Source organism: Ovis canadensis, chromosome 6 (assembly GCF_042477335.2).
Source record: "Ovis canadensis isolate MfBH-ARS-UI-01 breed Bighorn chromosome 6, ARS-UI_OviCan_v2, whole genome shotgun sequence".
In the NCBI taxonomy this organism is placed as follows: Eukaryota; Metazoa; Chordata; class Mammalia; order Artiodactyla; family Bovidae; genus Ovis; species Ovis canadensis.
This window is the reverse complement of record NC_091250.1, coordinates 87,390,452-87,412,369: the sequence shown is the minus strand read 5'-3', so window position 1 is coordinate 87,412,369 and position 21,918 is coordinate 87,390,452. Positions and strand designations below refer to the sequence as shown.

The 21,918-nt window shown below is 38.2% G+C and overlaps 2 protein-coding genes across 11 annotated transcripts in view; one reads left to right on the top strand and one right to left on the bottom strand.

The window, feature by feature from the left end:
- The first annotated feature begins 2,866 nt into the window (after nt 1–2,866).
- CLOCK (clock circadian regulator) overlaps nt 2,867–21,918 on the top strand; it is a 120,792-nt gene continuing 101,740 nt past the window's right edge. For 3 of the 10 annotated variants that reach the window (XM_069594110.1, XM_069594105.1, XM_069594106.1), the window contains exons 1-2: nt 2,867–3,250; nt 4,502–4,576. The gene's annotated coding sequence lies outside the window, so the exon portion shown is untranslated. Of the gene's footprint in view, nt 3,251–3,278; nt 3,551–3,579; nt 4,368–4,501; nt 4,577–21,918 lie in introns of those variants that run through there. The other 7 variants (XM_069594111.1, XM_069594113.1, XM_069594109.1 and 4 more) reach the window with 4 other exon arrangements.
- Nucleotides 3,460–10,842, bottom strand: LOC138931549 (WAS/WASL-interacting protein family member 3-like). The gene is made up of 2 exons (XM_070292428.1): nt 10,758–10,842; nt 3,460–4,199 (listed from the first exon to the last, which is right to left on the bottom strand). The coding sequence occupies exons 1-2, from the start codon at nt 10,840–10,842 to the stop codon at nt 3,460–3,462; spliced, it is 825 nt and encodes a 274-aa protein (XP_070148529.1).

The following is a 21,918-nucleotide window of genomic DNA, read 5'->3' as shown; positions in this document are numbered from 1 at the left end:
TCAAGAGAAGACATTGGGGAGACAATTGGACATGTGTGTTTGGAACCCAAATGTTAGGTGTAGGCTGTAGTTACAAATTTGTGAGTCATTTCAACCATTCCTAGAGTTCCAACAACAAAGCATAAAAATCTAAAGCCATCATCAATTTCAGCTAACCTTTCTGTAGTAGTTTATAATTTACATTTGATCATCACAATTCTGAGATGCCTTTTTTCTCACTTGACAGATAAATACCCTGATGCTCAAATTATTTAACTTGCTCAGTGTGTCTTAGTATTAGTCAGGATTGAAGCCTAGACCTTTGATTACAAAGTTTTCAATATCACATCATACTATTGACTTACTTCTGTTTTAAAGGATCTAGCAAGGATAAGAGTAATTCACTAAAACATGAAGAATTCTTAAAAAACAAAACAAAACCCTAACAATATATTCCCTATTATGCATACCAAGCTTCCCATGTTCCTATTTACCTGAAACTGTAGTAGTAAAAGTAGGAGCGTCAAGGAAAGGGTGGATAAGAATGGTATTATGAAAAAACAGAAAGGACATAGGGTCCCAGAGAACTAGGGGAAGAAATTGAGCAAGAGATGTAAGAACTACACAAAAAGCAACATCATTAATAGCCACTACTAATATGGGATTTTTTATGTACCAGGTACTATCACACACACACATTCCATCTACCTGTTCTATCTTCTCTCAATTATCCTGAGACATGATTGTTACTACCGTCATTTGACAGATGAGGAAACTGAAGAACAGACTCAAAGTCATGCAGATGTTAAGTAGTGGGGCCGGGATAAATCCTGGCAGTAAGTTTCCAATTCTGTATTTTAGCCACTATGCTATGTTGCTTCCATCAAGACATCAACTGTGGAAACCAGTTAGGAATGGAGTTGGAAATGTTCCTTCTAAATTATAGCTAGGCAGACAAGAAGAAATGAGCAGAATATTTGAGTTAGATAAATTGTGTTCAAGGAGAGGATTTAGGCTAGGAGACAAACTATGAGGCAGGGTTTTTGTTTTAGGGAAAAGTGGGATCTGGAAGTTGGAAATGTGATTAAAAATATGTGGTTCAGTTTTCTTCTTGGAGAGTATGGGGAGAAAGATAAGTTGTGAACCGAATCATGGGAAATGTTTGAGTAGTGGCAGAAGAATGAGCAGAAAACGGGACTATCAACAGGTGTTGGTAAATGATTAAATACAGAAAATGAGAGAGGAAGGAGTCAAAGATGAACATGATGTGTTTCTAGTGACTAAGAGGACCATGGAACCATTAAAAGGGGCAAAGGTATTTTTGAAGATACGATGCAGAATATGAAGAGAGATCACTTTCTCTAGAAAATCCAATCCTAGGAAAAGCATTCAAAGCCTCTTGTCTAACTGAAATCTTCCTAATCAGTATTATTAATCTTGCTTCCTCTCTTGCTACCACTGTGAGAATTCATGATGGCAAGTGACAGATAACCTCTCACTGGTTTAAGCAATGAATACATGTTAAGAATTTATTGACTGCTAAGTCGCTTCAGTCGTGTCTGACTCTGTGCGACCCCATAGACGGCAGCCCACCAGGCTCCCCCGTCCCTGGGATTCTCCAGGCAAGAACACTGGAGTGGGTTGCCATTTCCTTCTCCAATGCATGAAAGTGAAAAGTGAAAGTGAGGTTGAACTTAACTGAAATTTCCAGTTATCTAGTCCACAATGGATTCCATGCATCCAATGTGTCTACAGGCCAAATCTCCATTTTTGAACCCGCTTTATTCCACGTTGCCTTCTTTCTCAGAATCTGTGAGTAGGAAGATGTGTTCAGGCTTTCATTTTTGCAGACTTAACTCCACTGGAAAAGAGATCAACCTTCTTAGTTAAATCCAAACTAAGGTAGAGGATTAACTCAAATGTGTTTTCCTCTGGAGTCCTGCTCCAGCCTCAGAATAGGGAATGAATGCTAAGCAGGAAAAAATGTCTACTAAAATCTTGTCTGCTATATGATGACTCTATCACGCTCTCCCATTCCGGATAGAATCCTCTGGTGAATGATAAGGGATCTGAATAGTTTCTCAATTTCAATCGATGTTCTTTTTCTCTTGAGTACACAGCAAGAATCTGAAGTGTTCACTGAGATGAATGTTACCTTTGAGGGAGGATTTTATAGTCACAAGTTTTTTTGAAAGAAGAAAAAATGGCTTCTATTTCAAATTCAAAGAACAATCATTAAAATATGAAAACTACTAGGAATTAGGAGTGTAGACTTTTTCCCAATAATTTTTAGCTACTGAAAGGTGCTTTCCCTTGCGGACCAACTGTCTTAACCATCAAAGAAAGTAATTTCCCCCTAAGATAAGGGGGAAAACATTCACACGTTTTTCTACAAGGGAAGGAAGGTACAAGCTAGGATCCTGGTTTATCTCCCATCTTCCTTAAGGCTAGATAAAAATCTCCAAAGGAGCACGTCCGTTATCTTCTTTGGCCTCGGCCCTCCAGCCAAGGACTCACGTCCGATATCCCCAGGCCCACTCTCCAAAAAGAAGCGACTAAAGCAGTGCACTTCCAGAAGAGAGAGGAGGAGTCTGGAGTGCCAGTCACCTTCACAAACGCCCTCTTCCAGTCCCAAGAGACGAAACGCAAGTGATGCCACTGGATGAGGGGGAAAATTCTTTTCGCCCGCCCGATTTTTTTTTCCCCTGGCATTGGCAAAGTGATTTGGTTTTCGAGAAAGAGAAGGTCCCCCTTTTTGGCTTCGGGATCCCTTGTACATGAAACTCTCCTCTGTCCTCGCTTCCTGCATCCAGGGTAAAAGTCAAAGCCACCCTGATCTAAAACTCCCGGGACCGGCCGCACCCTCCGCAGCTAACCAGGCCCCGCCTCCCCTGCTTTCCAGTAACCGGTGCGAGGAACGGGGCGCCGGGGGGATCTTGGCTTTCCTGCACGCCCGGCGGCAGCCGCGGATCGCGCAGACGCGTAGCCCTAGGGAGCAGGAGTCTCCTCCGGCGCCCGGGATCCCCATCGCAGCTCCGAGCTGCCTAACGGGGCACATCGCATGCGCACCGAGACGCACTGGGGAAAGAGAGAGTGAGGGGAGGGACGAAAGAAAAGCGCCGGCAGTCGGAGCCCGCAGGGGTCACTGACTACGCATGCGCCGGGAGGGAGCGCAATCACAGACTCGTCTTGCGGCTACCGGCTTAAAAAAGGAAACCCCCGAGACAGAGAGCGCGAAGGAAATCTGGCCGCCGACGCGTGCGCGCTCCCGGTGAGTGGCGCCCCGCCGGGTGGGCCTGGGGCCTGACGTCCGCCGGCAGGCTTGCCTGAGCGGCGCATGCGTGGTCCCGGTGCCTGTGGAGGAGGGGAAGGGAAGGGAGGGGGAGGAGTTGAGGGCGGCTGTAGCGGTGAATTTTTGGGGGGTGGGTTGGGGGCGCCACTCAGCCTCAGGTGCTGCTAGAGCTGGGAGCCGCAGCGCCTTCAGGACGCTGCAAGGCTAGTGGTTCCGAGTCGCCGCAGCTGGACTCCGGGGTGGGGGAGGGAAGAAGCCGGAGCCGCCGCAAGCCACACGGTGAGGGCGCCGGGAAGTGGGGGGAGCGGGAGGGCGGTGTGTGTGGGGCCGGGGGGCGGCGGCCAGGGGAGGGGCGGGCTGGCGCTGAAGCCCAAGTTTTGCTTATCGCTCGAGAGTGTCTTTTCTCGGGAGTTGGGGTGGAGGCCCGCCCCGTCTGAAGGGCCTTTCGGGACAGCTGGGGTTACCTGCGGGGCAGGGGTGGGATTGGGGTGCGCGGCGGGGTCGGGTGGCCGGAGCGCGCCCTTGGGTTGAGGCCGGTTCGAGCGGCAGAGGGGCGGGGAGAGCCGAAGAGCCGGTGCGGAGAGGGCTTTCGCTGGGGACCCGCTAGGCCTTGTGACCCACTTTATTCCTGTCACAACTCGGGCACGTTTGGAGCGGCGCCCAATGGGGCGCCGGGACGGCCAGCTCCTCCGGGGAACCCCCGCCCTCCCGGCACCCGGCCCGCGCGCCGCGGCCCGCAGTCCGAGCGGTGGCCGCCGCCGCCCGTGGGCTGGTTCCGTTAGTGGTCGCGGCTCCGGGGCTGGGTCCCCGGGGAACGCGCTACTCCTCGCGTCCGACTCAAGCCGCTGCGCGGGTTCGAACGCTCCCGGGGCGGCGCCGGTCTTCCTTGAGTCCACCCGCGCCCGCCCGCCCCGGGTCACCGCGGCGGCTGATTCTTGTGGAAACCTTTTCGCCTGCGAAGCTGGACTCTAGCTTGTCCTGGCGTGCTGGCCCCGGGAGTGTAATTTCCGATGTGTAGCGCCGCAGAGCTTACATTCTTGAGTGCGTTTTCGCTGGTGTGCAAGTCGTCCTGTTGCTAATAGCAGAATCCTGAAAGGTAAAAACCTCGGCCTCTGACTTGGGGAATGAAAGATCGAATCAGGTGGCGGTTGCTTGCTATTAGAATGCCACGCTATACGACTTGAAGGCTTTCTAACCTTAGAAAAGCAACAATAATGTTTTCTTTTACAGTGAAAGAAAAGCACTAGAAGGAACTTTTAGTCATTGTTGATTTGGCTGTTACGCTGATGCCCCAATCAAAAAAAGGTAATTTCACTTGAAGTCTACATTCTAATTTGTACCTTTATTTTAAGTGATAAAATAGTGCGACTTTTCCCGTCTACCTGGTTGGAAAAGAAACGTTCTAAAAAGGATGTAATTTAAATAATGAATTGCTTTGTCTGTTTTTAGATCTTGGGGGGAGAAACAACTCAGGTGTTAAGTAGTTAACTGTATAGAATATCATTAAAGTTTAGCCTGAAGAAAGATGAAAGTTGTAGTCATAATCAGCTGTGAAAAAGAATGAGGAAGCTTTGTGTGTAATGACACGGAAAGATCTCCAAAGTATGTTATAAAGTGAAAAAAACAAGATATAGGACAGCGTGAATAACGTGCTACTTTGTGTGATAACGAGGCACCCATGGAATAGGAATATAAACTTGGGTTTGTCTTTATAAGTATAAAGAAACTGGCGGGGGAGGATAGCGGAGAATTGATAATGGTTGGGTAGAGGGCGGAGTAACCTGATGAGGGGATGGTGGGAAATGACACGTACACTGTATGCCTTTATATTTTAAAGCATTTGCGACTATATTATGAGTTCGTAAACTAGATTAAACAAAAATCCTTCTCTCCAAAATAATTTGCTCAAAATAATTTCTTTCTTTCCTAGTTTGTAGTAATTTTGGCCATTTTTAATATGGTTTCTCTTAGTGGTTTTTTTTTTTTTTTTTAAGGGGAAACGACCTAAACTTGACAGAAAGTTTTAAGTATGGCTATCTAGGCTCCAGTTTTTAAGATGCTAATGTTACAAATTTAACTTTTAAAAATGTTTAGTCATATTTTGTTTTGCTAAAATATATGACATTATTTACATTTGACATTTTGGCTTATGCTGTGTTCAGAGCATAGTTTTTCTTGCTGCTTTTTTTCCCCCAGAAATCCTAGTTGTATAAAATTTTACTTTTACTTTTTTTAACCCCAAAGTTGTGATGACAAACAGTTGGAGAATATGAACTCTCCATTAAAATGACAATGGAATTGGTTCTCTAGATAGTTTGCTTTTCAGATGGGGAAATACTTTCTCAAGGCGGTCAGACATGAACTGCATGTAAATTTATATGTGTGTGTGTTTAGAGAGAGATCCTGTATATAGATATAGTACTTACAGAGAATTAAAGTTGAGAGTCAATGTTCTGTTGGTGCAAACGCTAAAATTTTTTTATGACTTAATGGGTTGCTGAAAACAGTATGTAGTTTCAGGGGGGAGGGTACTCAAAATTCCTCTGGTGGCTAATATCGTATAATCAGAGTCGTGAATGTTGAGTAGTGGGTGACAGTTGCTATGGGCATTTTTGTTGTGTAGCATTCCTTTTTATTTTGGAGGATAGGATAATTTTGTTATTTCTCTTTGATCTGTTGGTCTCTGGTAGTCAAATTTCTGCAAATGGCATTTAATTTTCATTTGAATTCCATATATGTCTGTTCATTCTTTTTGAAAAACATTAGAGAAGTAAGTCAATGTTCAGGAAAAATGTAAACAATGCAATGTATTTATAATAGGTGAAAATCCTTTTTACATACTTCACTTCTATCTCACATCTCTCCCCAGAGATAACTACTGTTACATTGTTATATAACCTTTGAGTTCTTTTTCTGTGTATTTACATAGACTTTTAATCTCAAAAATTAAGTTGTCTTGATTGTCTGCTTTGTTAGTTTGTCTCTACTGTGAGCTCTGTTACTACTCACAGGACAGGGAAATGACCTGGATTGGATATGTCAGAAAGTTAAGCAACTGAGCCTCTCCTGATCCTCTGATGTGAACCTAAGCATGCTTGGTCTTTAACTAAGAGACATTGATTTACTTGGAAGGAATCCAGCAGGGGGAACAGGAGAAGAAGCTTTTTGGTCTGGTTTTTGCTTTAGTGACAGCAGACAAGTTGTATACATACTTCTTCTCAGAACATTACCTTTCTAATAGTTCCAGAGGTGTTTTTTGGTGGTTGTTCTGTTTCATTTTGTTTTTAAACCGAGCTGAGAATAATTACTAAGACTTCCTTTTTTTTAGGTGATAGAGAGTTGGCTATTAGTGAAGACTCTTTACTAACCTGTGAGATACATAGAAGGATGCAGTATAGTTGGCCCTTCCCTGAAGAGTTGGACATGACTGAGTGCTCACACACCCTTGAAAGAGCATGTGTGTAGTGATTGTAACACAAGTTAGGAAATGACAGATTCCAGAAGAAAAACGTACCTAAGGTTTGAAGAGTGAGACTGTTTCCAACTTTTTATTTTTGTGGACATGGAGTTTGAATGGAGAGTAGAGATATTTCGTGACATTTAAAATAGGAAAGGATAGAGCAAATTTAGCTTGTCTTAGCTCTTAAGAGGGAAGAAAGTAAGGAGTTAAGTTGTGTCCTCATAGCAGGCACTAGTTGATAGCTTATTTTTGTTTTTTCACTCTCTCCCACTAGAAAGAACCATTTGATGTTTTACTTGGTAATTATAATACAGCCTCTTAGATTTCAGGATTTGGAGAATAGGAGATTTAATTCTGCCGGTTAACTGTTGTCTGCCATCTGATGTTTCAGGCAGTGTTAGTATTAAAAGTAAATTGTTTTTTCCTATCATTTTTTTTCCTCAAAGCACATATTTAATGTACCTGCTCCCCCATATTTTTTACTTCTTGTGCTGTGTCAAATAAAATACTTATATTCTGAAATATTTTAAACTATGAAAGCAAACAGCATTATGGTGAAAAATCTGTCAAAGTTCCTCATTACAGCAAAATTACCTTCTATTGTTTGTATTTCTTTCCAGTTCCTTGCAGATGTATAAAGTAAAAAAAAAAAAAAAAAAGAGAAACTTTCATAGTTTCTTGTAGGCATTGTCCCAGGATTGTACTTTATATTTTATCCTTTTCTGAGTCTAAAATTCTAGGTGGAATTGAATAAATTATAGAAAACTTTTTAGTGTCAGAACAATTTAATCTTACTAATTGACTGTAATTGTTAAAATGTCATTTATATTTATAGGTTACTTTACAACCATCTGTTAGTCATTTTTATAGCTCTGTTGGGTGTAACTTCTGTGAATTAGGTGGGTAAGAGATTCCTGTTTTTCTCTATGTTTTTGATTATATGAATATTAGATTACCTAAGCTCATCCTTGTAAGTATAATGTCATCTTTGAGTTATTACTTGTTTTAGGTGTGTATTTCACAAAGATGTAATTCTACTTACTATTTTAAGTGTTAGAAGTTTATAGAAAAATTGCTTTTAAAAAATAAATTTTTATGTATTATTTTTAACCTTTATAAGATACTGTTTAGAATGTGATTTACCTTTTATTTTTCAGAAATATTTCTGAAAAACAGAGTAGGTATCTATGAAGCAGGCTGAACATTCTCCATTAAAATTTAAGCTATAATATTTTTTACAGAGAGTGTGTTTGATTGCTTCAAAACTTCCTTAAAAGGAAAATCTTAATACTAAGAAAGAATACTTTCACCCACAGAACTGACATTATCTTTCTGTAGGATTTCTGTGACATTTTATACACCTCTTAGGTATCTGTATCCTCTAGATTAAGTCAGGGAGAAGAACTGCTTAACCTATTTTCAATAGAAAATAGATATGATATTAAAGCTCAGTGCAGTAGTTTTAATGTGTCTTCTGTCATGTTTTTGGAAGTTACATGTTTACTCACGTTTCTGTGACTATTTTGATAGCAACTACTTTTTACTTTTTTGTCACAAAAATAGGAAGTTTTTAGGTGTTTATTTCTTTTGTTCATTTATTTTCAGTGACATAATCAGATCATTAAAATATCTGGTTTTATGTTGAATAAAGATAATTATTACTTATTGCCTGAAATTCAATAACAGCAAACTATTTTAACAAGGTCTTAATTACTTACGTTTGTAGCTTGGTGTAGTGATTAAGAGTGCAGGGCTCTACAGCTAGCCTGCTTGGGGTTCACATCCTGGCTTTATTACTAGTGATTGGACAAATGTTACCTCAGTTTCTCATCTATGAAATGACAATAATGCTAGTTCATAATATTATGTGAGGATTAAACAGTACATGCAAATTATGTAGAACAATGAGTATCATATAGTTAATTGTTCAATAAAAAATGTTAGCTGTTGTTATTTCTGTTGTTTTGTTACTTTCATAGTGTATACCAAACATGGCTCTTACTTTTTGAGACGGGAATCCTAATTTCCGTAAGTTGCTTAAAATTTTGTTTCTGTGTAGAGAATTTGAGAGAGAGTGTGTGTGTTAAATCACTTCAGTTGTATCCGACTCCCTGCGACCCCGTGGACTGTAGCCTGCCAGACTCCTCTGTTCGTGGGATTCTCCAGGCAAGAATACTGGAGTGGGTTGCCATTTCCTTCTCCAGAATTTGAGAGTACTTGACCTTTTTATGTAACTTAGAACAATGAAAATGTTATTAGAAAATGTTGCCAAGATGCTTGGTATTGCATATTTCTTTGAAATCCCTTTGCCAAGTAGAGTTTTGAAAGACTGGTGATTTGTTTTTCCTATGTTGAAACTTAAATTTTAGTTGAAATAATATTAGAGGTTACTTTGGAAAAACCCCACAAATTAAAATGCAAAATGTTAGAACTCAGATTTTATTTTATAACTTATATAGTTTATCTCCAAGAGATCTTCCTGATCTAGGGATCAAACCCAAAGTCTCCTGCATTGCAGGCAGATTCTTTTACCACTGAGCCACCTGGGAAGGCCTTTTTTTTTTTTTAATTTAGTTTTAGTCTTTTACTTTGTTTTCAGTTCACCTTTGAGCAACGTGGCAGTTAGGGACGCTAACTCTCTGCATGATTGGAAAAGTAAAAAATCCACTTATAACTTATAGTTGGCCCCTTTTGTGGTTCCTCAGTATCCAGTGTTCCCCATTCTTTGATTCAAGCAATCACAGTTCATGTGTTACTCAAGTATTTATTTACTATTGGGAAAAAATCTGGGCCCAGGTGAACCTAGGGAGTTTAAGCCTATGTTACTCAGGGGTCTATTATAGTTACATTTTTGCTAATAATAGCTGAGTTTGACATCTCTTTGAGTCGTCTGTTTTACATTCCTTTTTATCACTCCTGTTTTGCTTTTTTGTGTGTTAATCTAATTTTTCCCCATTTTTCCTATTAATTCGTTAGTTATATATTCTTTCATCATACCAGTAAGGGTTATTCTTGAGGTTGCATACAATAAGCATACTTGACTTACAATACAAATTATTTATAATACAGATAGTTCAAATTATTACTTTTACCATTCTCCAGTAATGACTGTTTCTTACGCATTAACTCATATGCCAATCTTTTTGCATTATTACCATTCTGCATTTTATTTATACTTATTTTAAACAGTATGGTTTTGGACAGTTAATTTTTGTTCATATTTACTCTTTCCAGGGTTCTCCTTTCTTGCGTTTTCTGTGTTTCTGTCTGGGTAGTTTTTCCTTCTGTCTGAATAGCTTCCTTTAGTAATATGTGTTTTAATACTGGTCTACCTACTGACAGTGAATTTTTCCTTTTTTGTTTGTCTGAAAACATCTTAATTTCACCTTTTTAAAATAATATTTTCACAGGGTATGGAACTCTACATTGATAGTTATTTTATTGTCTTCTTTCTCTTAAAGACTTATTGAAGGTAATGTATCAGTGTATGTCTTGCTAATAATAATGTCTTCTATTTTTCTCAAAGGACTTCTCAGAATGCTTTTTCTTCTCTTATTTTTTAGCAATTTGACAGTGTTGAGGTGTGGTTTTCTTTGCATTTTGCTTAAGGTTCTTAGAGCTTTTTTGAATATGTAGCTTGGTGCCTTTTAGTTTTGGAAAGTTCTCTGTCATTACATCTTCAATTATTGCTTCTGCCTGTCTCATCCTTTGTGGATTCTAATTTAAATATTTATTATACCCTATCTTCATGTTTCAAATGTCTCTTAAAAATTTTTTTCTCTCCGAACGTCAATTGGATATCTTATAATGAACTGTCTTACAGTACACCAAAAACTACCTTATTTTTCTCCAAGTGAAAATGTTGTGTTAATTTTATATTATAACTTTGAGTTCTAAAACATCCGTTTGGTCCTATTTTATAGATTTTTAATAAACATCAGTTCTCTTGAACATACTGATTATAATTGTGTACATATTTGTCTATTAAATAATTTCAGTATCTGCATCATCCATTCATCTACATACATTGTTTTTCTGATGATTGTTTTTCATATAGCTGTGGGGTTCTTTCTCTCTGTATGTTGACAGGTTTTTCAAAGAACTTGCCCATTTTGTCTAAGTTGTTGAATTAGTAAAGTTGTTTATATCTTAAGTAAGTGAAGTAACTGAAGTCACTCAGTCGTGTCCGACTCTTTGTGACCCCATGGACTGTAGCCTGCCATGTTCCCCCATCCATGGGATTTTCCAGGCAAGAGTACTGGAGTGGGTTGTCCTTTAAATAAGGAGAAGGCAATGGCACCCCACTCCAGTACTCTTGCCTGGAAAATCCCATGGATGGAGGAGCATGGTAGGCTGCAGTCCGTGGGGTCGCTAAGAGTCGGACACGACTGAGCGACTTCACTTTCACTTTCATGCATTGGAGAAGGAAATGGCAACCGACTCCAGTGTTCTTGCCTGGAGAATCCCAGGGACGGCAGAGCTTGGTGGGCTGCCATCTATGGGGTCGCACAGAGTCGGACACGACTGAAGCGACTTAGCAGCAGCAGCAGCAGAATGTATTGTGAGTGTAATATCAGTATAATCTACAGCGATTTGGTATCATTTCTGATGTAGATAATTTGTGTCTTCTCTCTTTTTTCCCTGATCAGTCTGGCTTGAGATTTATTAACTTTGATTAAGATTCTTGAAGAACCAGCTTTTGGTTTAACTGATTTCCTCTAGTTCTCCTGTTTTTTGTTTCCTTGTTTCTTCTCTGATCTTAATTCCTTTCTTTAACTTGCTTTGAGCTTAGTTTGTTTTGTTTTTCTAGTTTCTTAAGATAGAAGCTGAGGTCATTAATTTGTGATCTTTCCCCCCTAATATATGTGTGGTATAAATTTCCCTTAAATATTGCTTACCAGGTTTAATATTTATATATTTTTCAATTTTCATTCAGTTCAGAATATTTTTTATTTTACTTTTTGATGTCTTCTTTGGCCTATAGATTCTTTATATTATTTAGTCTCCAAAAATTTGAGGGTTTTCCAGAGATCTGTTATTTTTAAGTTAACTCTATTGTGATGAAAGAATATACTTTTATGACTTGGATCTTTTTAAATTTGTTGAGATTTGTTTTCTGGCCCAGAATATCATCTGGATTAGTAAATGCTAGCATTAGTAAATGCTCCATGTGTGCTTGGAAAGAATTTGTATTCTGTTGTTGGGTGGAGTGTTCTATAAATATCACTTAGGTCAAGTTGGTTGATTATTTTTGTTTATGTCTTGTAATTTTTGATTGAATGCCAGACATTGTGAATTAAAAAACAAAATAAAGCAAGCATTACCAAGTATGTTCTGCCAGAGGGTGTTTACATTTTCTTTCAGGCAGATAGAATAGGGAGTCAGTCACTTTAATTTATGTGAAGGCTGGGTTGCTATTTGAGTAGTTTGGTGATACTCTTCTTTATGTTATTTGTAGGGTGTGGTTTTCTAAGACTTTCATTTCAAAGCCTGGTAGTCTTTATCCCCTTGATAGTGCCAAAGGTGGGAAATTTCACTTTACTTCTCAAGTTTTTCAGTTATTATTTAGCTTTTTAACCCTGCATTGTTTAAGCAAATATCCTTGAATTTGAGGTCCCTGCAGTTTCCCATTTTTGTTACTCCAGCCTTATGTGAACACCAAAAGCTTTCCTGACTTCTTGGTTCCTTAGTAGCAGCATTTCATGCAGGCCAAATCTCAAGTTTTTCAGCCTTCACCCCCATCCTGTAATCTGGAAATACCCCCTGGGAAAAGACAACAGCAGATCATCTAAACACCTTGAAAAAATTTCCCCTTCTTTGGAGTTGTAGACCTTCTTGTCTCCCATGCTTTAAGGACATCTCTGTACTGCCTTTAAAAATATGATTTTTATAATTTATTTAGCTTTTCTAGTTGTTCTCAAGAAGGATATTGGCCTGCTGCAGACTGTTGCATCCTACTCAGATGTAGACAACTCCTTGTTGTTGTTGTTTTAATATTTTGGTTGTGGCTTGTGCGGTCTCAGTTCCATGACAGGGGTCAGACTGAGGCCATGGCAGCAGTAGTGCCAAATCCCAACACTAAGCCACCAGGAAACTCCTTCCCTATTGATTTTTAAAGCTTCACAGAAGAACTCAATTTTCATGAGCGATTTTGTATTAAACATTCTTCTTCTAGGCTTTAGGTAGTGGGGTTTTAGTTTCAGACCTAGCAAAAAAAGCCAAATTTATTTTAAGAAAAAAAAGCAGATTTATTGGGATATAATTTTTATATGTTAAAATTCACTCAATGTAAGTATACATGTTGAATTTTCATAGATGTATGCGTTTTTGTAACCACTACCACAATCAAGATACAGAAAGTTCCTGTCAACCTGAAAAGTTCTCTCTCCCTTGTTGTTCAGTTGCTAAGTTGTGTCTCTTTGTGACCCCGTGAGCTGCAGCATGCCAAGCTTCCGTGTCCTTCACTATCTCCTGGAGTTTGCTCAAACTCATGTCCATTGGATCAGTGATGCCATCCAACTATCTCATCCCCTGTCACCCCCTTCTCTTTTCCTCAGTCTTTCCCAGCAACCACCTCTCTCCCTGGGAACCACCCATCTGTTGTTTCTTAATACAATTTTTCCTTTCACACAATGTAGTATAATTGAGATTAATACAATGTATGGCCTTCTGGGTCTAGCTTGCACTTAGTATAATGCTTTTGACACTCTCCTGTGTCAGTAGTTTCTCTTTTTTCCTGAATATTTTACACTGTATGAGATATGGCATAATTTGTTTATAACTATTAGTTGTTGAGCTTTTAGATTGCTTCCGGTTTTTGGCTATCATAAACAAAACTGCTAAGCATTTTAGACACGTATTCTTATTTCACTTCAGCGAATGTAGGAATAGAATTGCTGGGTTATGTGATAATTATATGTTTAACTTTGTAAGGCACTGAGGATCTGTTTTCTAAAGTGGTTGTACTATTTTACTTTCCCTTCAGCAATGTGAGATTTTCAGTTTCTCTACATTCTTGCTAACACTTGGTATTGTCAGCATTTTAAAATTTTTGCAGTTCTAGTGGATGTGTAATGTTATATCTCATTGTCATTTTAACTTACATTTTCCTAGTGGTTAACATATTAAATACGTTTACATGTGCTTGTTGGTCATTCATATATTTTCCTTTGTGAAGTGTCAACTCACATCTTTTGCCCATTTAAAAAACTGGGTTGCTTGTTCATGACTGAGTTTTTTTGTTTTTGTTTTTTGTATTCTGATATGAGACTTTTATCAGATATTAGAATTGTGAAAGATCATCATGGCTGCCCTTTATATCTTCTTAGTGGTATCTGAAGAATAAAATTTTAAATTTTGATGAAATCTGATTTATTAATTCTTTAATGCTTCATATTTTTGGGTCCTATCTAAGAAATATGTCTATCTCAAAGATTTTCTCTCATGTTTTCTTGTAGGCATTTTATAATTTAGCTTTTATGTTTAAGTTCATGATTCATTTCAGTTGATTTTTACATAGGAAATGAAGAAAGTGTTGTGAGGTTCTTTTTCCAGTTTTCTAAATTTAATTGAAGATTATCTATTTATCTGTTTTTGACTGTGCTGGATCTCCGTTGCTGTGTGGGTTTGTCTGTAGTTGGGTGAGTAGGGGCTGCTCTCTGGTTGCAGTGCAAGGGCTTCTCATTGCAGTTACTCCTGTTGTGGAGCATGGGCTCTAGGGTGCCCATGCTTCTGTAGTTGTGGCATGTAGGCTCAGGAGTTGTAGCGCTAGGCTCTAGAGCACAGGCTCAGTAGTTGTGGTGCACGGGCTTAGTTACTTTGCAGCATGTGGGATCTTCCCAGCCCAGGGATCGAACTGCTGAATTGTGTCCTCTGAATTGGCAGACAGATTGTTTACCACGAAGCTGCCAGTGGGGGAAGCCCTATGGTAGAGATTCTTACAAAAAAATTTTTCCCCACATAATATACAGTTTTTCTACGCCATTAATTGAGAGACTATTCTCTCTACTGAATTATTTGTTACTTTTGTCAAAAATCAGTCACATGTGTGTGGGTCTTTTTTAAAACTATTTTATGTAATGACCATATGTCTATCCTAACATCAGCATCTTAAAGTCTTGATTACTGTAGCTTTAAACCTGGTAATGGAAGTTCTTCAGTACCATAAGCACAGTACAATTATGTATTTACTTAGGCCTTTAATTTTTGAATATACTTTTAGTAGTGGACTTACCCTGTTTGTTCAGCAGATACCTGGTGAGCATCTGCTGTGTGCTGGGCTCTGTTGTGTTGCTGGTTATTGCAACAGAGAACAAAGAATGCAAAAAGGCCTCCCCTTGGGGAGCTTAGATTACAACTGGGGTAAACCAGATGAGAAATTTATGTTAGATGGTGATTAGTACTATGGAGGAAAACAAATCAGGGTGTAGGAGGTCGCAGTATGGGGATGGGGAGGGAGGGATGTGTAATTTTAAGGTGTGTGGATAGAGAAATTTCTTCAGTGAGAAACTGATATTTGAGCAGACTTCAGCCTGCTTTTTATATCATGTTCATAACCAATGAACAGTTTCAGAAAGAAAGGCGGAAAGAAGGTAGGAGCTTGAATGTGTGCTGAGTATGCTAGTTGCCTCCTAGGAGGCCAAAGCATTTAAAATCAAGAGGTGTAGTAATAGAAGTGTACCTAACAGCAGAAAGGTAGACAGTAAAAAAATCATGTTTTTGGTTGAAATCTGGTGATGAGAAAGTTTATCTTAATATATTAACATAGCTTATGGTAGAGAGCTAACAGATACCGTGAATTGGAAGACTAACTTCATTACATGTGGATATGATTATAAAAGCAATTTAGTGAAAACCTCATTAAAATAACAACTGTTGGTAAAGAGTAGCTTCCTTGCTGGCTGAGTGATAAAGAATCTGCCTGCCAATGCAAGAGGTGTGGGTTTGATCCCTGGGAGGGGAAGATGCCCTGGAGAAGGGACTGACAACCCACTCCAGTGTTGCCTGGGAAGTCCCATGGACAGAGGAGCCTGGTGGGCTGTGGTCCATGGGGTCACAAAGAGTTGGACATGACTTAGCTCTAAATGGCAGCAATCGGTAAAGTGTAAATATAAAGAGAAGATGGAATTAAATAAGACAAAGATGGGTATTTTGATTGTGAAGTTTATAATTTACAATGAAGAAATACCAAATATATGTGCAAAAATAGTATAGTGTTAATATTCAAAAAGTAAAAGTGATCCTAGAAAGTTATTCAGATCAACTTTGCTGGCAGACTTTATAATGACTCTTAGACTGAAGTTATCAAGTGAACAAAAAATTAAGGCTATGGAACAGCTAAATGTCCTAATTAATAAGCAAAATTTGATGGATAAACTGAATCCTACTGTCAAAATAGAGACTATACCTTCTTTTCAAGCACTTACAGAAAGTATACAAAAATTGATTGAGTGCTAGATCATAAAGAAAACTTTGGTACATTCCTAAAGATAGAAATAATTTAGAACTACTTATCTAGTATGATAGCCACTAGCCACATCTAGCAATTTAAATTCATTAAAATTGAGTAAAATTTAAAATTCAGTTTCTCAGTCTTACTAATTACATCTCAAATGCTCAAATAGGATTGATTGCTCTTGGAATGAGGAGAGAAGAAAGCAGACTGAAGATAGTACACGTGAGCTAAATCCTTCTTTTCTATAGCAAGGAGTCAGTAGACAAAATTTGAAGTTAATCAAGGAATAAAGACAGACATGTTATCTATAATTATTGAGATAAATATAAAAACTATAACACATAAGTGAAAGTGATTGCTTATAGGGAACAGGACTACAGTTTTTTACTATTTGTTTTAATATGCAAGTTTTAAGAGACTAATAGGATACACATACAGAATAAAAGCAGCTTATAAACTCTCTCTGCATAATAGCTTCTTATTCAATAAATGTTAAGTGCAACTTTATTCCTTTGCATAAAGTAAAAAGCATCCTTTTTTTAAAATTTGATGACAGTTAATTTGTACTGAACATAGTAATTTTTTTCAGACACCAGTTGCCAGTCTTCTCTTCCATTTACGAATGTGGATGGTAAGCCAAAGTATGTGACTTTGGGTGTATACTACTTATCTTTAATTGATAAAAATAGTTAATTTGATTTCAGTAGTTAGTAAAAGATTCATATACAATATTTGGAGTACTTTAAGATTTTAATCTGAATAAACATCTTTCAGACAACAAAAGGTCACTTACTTAGGTCAAGAAATAAAAATCAAAGCCTATACTCACAGAAAGTGAAGAGAAATGAAAGGTCCTCTTGATGAGGGTGATGGAAGAGAGTGAAAGAGCTGGCTTAAGACTAAATGTTAGAAAAACTAAGATCATGGCATCCAGCCTGTTGCTGCATGGCAAATAGAAGGGGAAGAGGTGGAAGTGGTGACAGATTTCCTCTTGTTGGGCTTCTAAATCACTGCGGACAGTGACTGCAGCCATGAAATCAGAAGACGATTGCTTCTTGGCAGTATAAGTGATGACGGACCTAGACAGTGTGTTGAAAAGCAGAGACATTACTCTGCTAACAAAGGTCTGTATAGTCAAGGCTGTGGTCTTCCCAGGGGTCAGGTATGGTTGTGAGACCTGGATTGTAAAGAAGGCAGAACTCCAAAGAATTGAAGCCTTCGAACTGTGGTGCTGGAGAAGACTCCTGAAAGTCCTTTGGACAGCAAGGAGATCGAGCTAGTCAATCTTAAAGGAGATCAACCCTGAATATTCACTGGAAGGGCTGATGCTGAAGCTGAAGCTCCAGTATTTTTGGTCATCTGATGTGAACAGACAACTCATTGGAAAAGTCTCTGATGCTGGGAAAGATTGAGGGCAGAAGGAGAAGAGGGCTCCAGAGGATGAGATGTCTGGATGGCATCACTGATGCAATGGACATGAACTTGGGCAAACTTCAGGAGATGGTGAGGGACAGGGAGGCCTGGTGTGCTGCAGTCCATGGTGTCACAAGGAGTCAGACAGGACTGGGTGACTGGACGACAACAACAAAAGATTCATACAAAATATTTGGAGTACTTTAAGATTTTAATCTAAATAAATATCTTTCAGACAACAAAAGGAGACTTACATGGGTCAAGAAATAAAAATCAAAGCCTATACTCACAGCCCGTGAGCACTGATGATATATTTCAAAGGTAATTTCTCTGTAATTTCTAGGAAGTATCTTAAATGTAAGTGAAGAATGACATCTGTAACAAGGATTTATGACAAATAATTATATGAAAATTTTACTGCTTATGTAGTGAAGGTATTTGCTATTATTTAAGATGCCAGTTAATATTGTATTATTTACTCACAACATATTGCCATAATTATTATCTATTTTCAGATTACTACATCTTTTTGCAGATTCACTATGGGAGAGGGACTATAGATAAGGGGTAGGGGAAAAGAGAAAAAGTTTTGCTTTGTGATTTAATGTTACTTGAAAGCATATATTAGGCAGACTAGTTCACAGTGTCATTTGTTGAATGTGTGTAATGTTTGTTCTCCAGTTTTCCACATAGACTAGCCAAGCCAGTTTTTATAATGTGACACTCTGATACTGTCCATAGATTGTAGTTTCATAATTCACCTAACCTTTCACATAAATAAGAAAATTAAACATAGGAATCAAATCTAAACACTTAACTTAGAGGAACAGTATTACGTAGCAAATCATCAAAACGAGTGAAAATAGATCCCCATTGTAGTGAAAGCTTTAGAGAATATGCCATTACTAATTTGTCTTTATTATAATCTAAAAGTCTTGTTCTCCAAAAGCTTTTCCAGCATTTAAAAATTCAATATTTTAGACATAATGTTAGGGTTTTTTTTTTTTTTCTGCCTTGGAGTGTAGTTTAAATCATCTTAATGAGTAAAGCTCTTTATGATTATACTTAAACCAATTACAAAGTGCTTGCTGAAGGTGTAGGAGATTGGGGACTTCTCTCCTGACTTTTAAGACACAATCTGAAACTTTGCTTTTCAATATGTTTTTGATATTTTCTTATTTGTCTTTGTCTTAAAAAAAATTAGTGCGTGTTTATAAAAATCAGTAATGAAATGTTCTATAAATGTGTTTATAGACTGTACTACTTTGATTACTTGGTTTACAGTATGCAGCAAGTCTAATGGCATCACTGAAACAGTACCCAGCCTGAAACAAGTGCTTATTCTGTTCTTTCAGCTGCCATCAAGCCATGTGCCTGTATATGTTTGGAGGAGAGTGTCTTTTCATCCTTAAGCTAGGCTCACTCTATCTCTCACTACAAGGCTTTTGGAAAGCCTTGATATTTTAAAATTCTGTACAGATGTTGCTAGTGAATGCTTTCTGTAGATATTATAAGAATGAAAATGAAAATATTGTGTTGCTAACATAAACCACAGTTTTTAACGGTAGAGACTTTGTCTTGTTCAATCGTATAGCTGTAGACTAAAATGCCCGGCCATAATATATACCCAGTAATTTTTTTAACATAAGTAAATGCAGAAACTATGTATTTAGGGAATATGCTATTACTAATTTATCCTTAAATACTAAACTGTAAATTGGAGTATCACTTCACATTATAACTTAGTTCCCCAAATGCAGATTGTCTTATTGTGCCAGTTGAGAGTTTTCACTCATACTAGCCTACTCATTAGCCACTTAAAATTAATGCTCTGATAACTTTAGTTGGTCAGACATCATTTCACAAAGAAAGACAACAAAAGATGAAGAAAAGAAGCGAGGGAACTACAGAACGTGTAGAAAACATTTAGTAAAATGTTATATCCTGGAAAGCATTGCCAAGTTCAATGTCCGGAGTTTTCCTCTATGTTTTCTTCTAGGGCTTTTATAGTTTTATATCTTATGTTTAAATCTTTAATCCATCTTGAGTTAATTTTTGTGTGAATATCCAGTTTTTCCATCACCATTTGTTGAGGAGACTGTCCTTTTTCCCTTGTGTAGTCTTGGTACCCTTGTTGAAGATCATTTGGTCATATGTGCAACAATTTGTTTCTGGGCTCTGTATTTTGTTTCAGCGGTGTTACATATCTGTCATTATACCAACACCACACTGTCTTGATCACTATTGCTTTGTAGTATGTTTTGAAATTTGGAAGCGTGAATCTTCCAGTATTATTATTTTTTTCAACATACCTTTTGGGCTATTTGGTATTATTTTGGAAAACTTTGAGACTCCATATGAATCATATGAGTGGTTGTTTTTTCATTCCTGCAAAAAATGCTAGTGAAATTTTAATAGAGATTATGTTGAATCTGTAGAGCACTTTGTATAGTATGAACATTTCAGTTCAGTTCCATCACTCGGTTGTGTCCAGCTCTTTGTGACTGCATGGACTGCAGCATGCCAAACTTCCCTGCCCATCAACTCCCAGAGCTTACTCAAACTCTTTGAGTCGGTGATGCCATCCAACCATCTCATCCTCTGTTGTCCCCTTCTCCCGCCTTCAATCTTTCCCAGCATCCGGGTCTTTTCCAATGAGTCAGTTCTTACCATCAGGTGGCCAAAGTATTGGAGTTTCAGTTACAGCATCAGTCCTTCCAAGGGCTATTCAGGACTAATTTCCTTTAGGATGGACTGGTTGGATCTCTTTGCAGTCCAAGGGACTCTCAAGAGTCTTCTCCACACCACAGTTCAAAAGCATCAATTCTTTGGCACTCAGCTTTCTTTATAGTCCAACTCTCATATCCATACATGACCATTGGAAAAACCACATCTTTGACCAGATGGACCTTTGTTGGCAAAGTAATGTATCTGCTTTTGAATATGCTGTCTAGGTTGGTCATAACTTTCCTTCCAAGGAGTGAGCATCTTTTAATTTCATGGCTACAATCACCATCTGCAGTGATTTTGGAGCTCCCAAAAATAAAGTCTGTCACTGTTTCCATTGTTTCTCCATCTATTTAGCATGAAGTGATGGGACAAGATGCCATGATCTTAGTTTTCTGAATGTTGAGTTTTAAGCCAACTTTTTCACTCTCCTTTTTCACTTTCATCAAGAGACTCTTTAGTTCTTCTTCACTTTCTACCATAAGGGTGATGTCATCTGCATATCTGAGGTTATTGATATTTCTCCCAGCAATCTTGATTCCAGCTTGTGCTTCTTCTAGCCCAGCATTTCTCATGATGTTTTCTGCATGTAAGTTAAATAAGCAGGGTGACAGTATACAGCCTTGATGTACGCCTTTTCCTATTTGGAACCAGTCGGTTGTTCCATATCCAGTTCTAACTGTTGCTTTTTGACCTGCATACAGATTTCTTAGGAGGCAGGTCAGGTGGTCTGGTATTCCCATCTCTTTAAGAATTTTCCACGTCTTCCAGTACACAAACATAGATTGTCTTTTGATTTGTTTTAGCTATATTTTATAGTTTTCATTGTACACGTTTTCACCTCTCTGGTTAACTTTATTCCTACATTTTTTTTGGGGGGGGTGCTATTGTAAATGTAGTTGTCTACTTAAATTTCCATTTTGGATTGTTCATTATTAATGTTTAGCAACAGAATTGATTTTTGAATGTTGAGTTTGTATTGGGCAACCTTGCTAAAATCGTTTGTTTCAACCATCTTTTTACGTGTGAAATCTTTAGGGTTCTCTGCATATTAGATCATACGATCTGTGAACAGAGGTAATTTTTTGCTTTGTCCTTCCATATTTGAATGACTTTTGTTTCTCTTCTTGCCTAATTGCTTTAGCTAGGATTTCCAGCTCTATGTTGGATACAAGTGATGCGAATAGGCATCCTTGCTTTGTCCATAATTTTTCAGTTTTCTTTCAGTCCAGAAGCTTTCATTTTTTATTATTGAATATGATGTTAGCTATGACTATTTCATATATGGCTGTTGTTATGTTGAGGTGGTTTGCTTCTGTTTCCAGTTTGTTTAGCGTTTTTATTGCAAAAGAATGTTTGATGTTTTCAAATGCCTTCATTACTTGAAGTCATCTTCCCCACCATTTTCATTTGGTTGATGTGGTATATGACAGTGGTTGATTTTCATGGTTCAAATCATCCTTGCATTCTGGGTATAAATACCACGTGATCATGGTATATAGTCCATTTAATGTGCTATTGAATTTGACTTGTCAGTACTTTGTCTGAGGATTTTTGCATCAGTATTCGTCAGGAATATTGGTCTGTATTTTT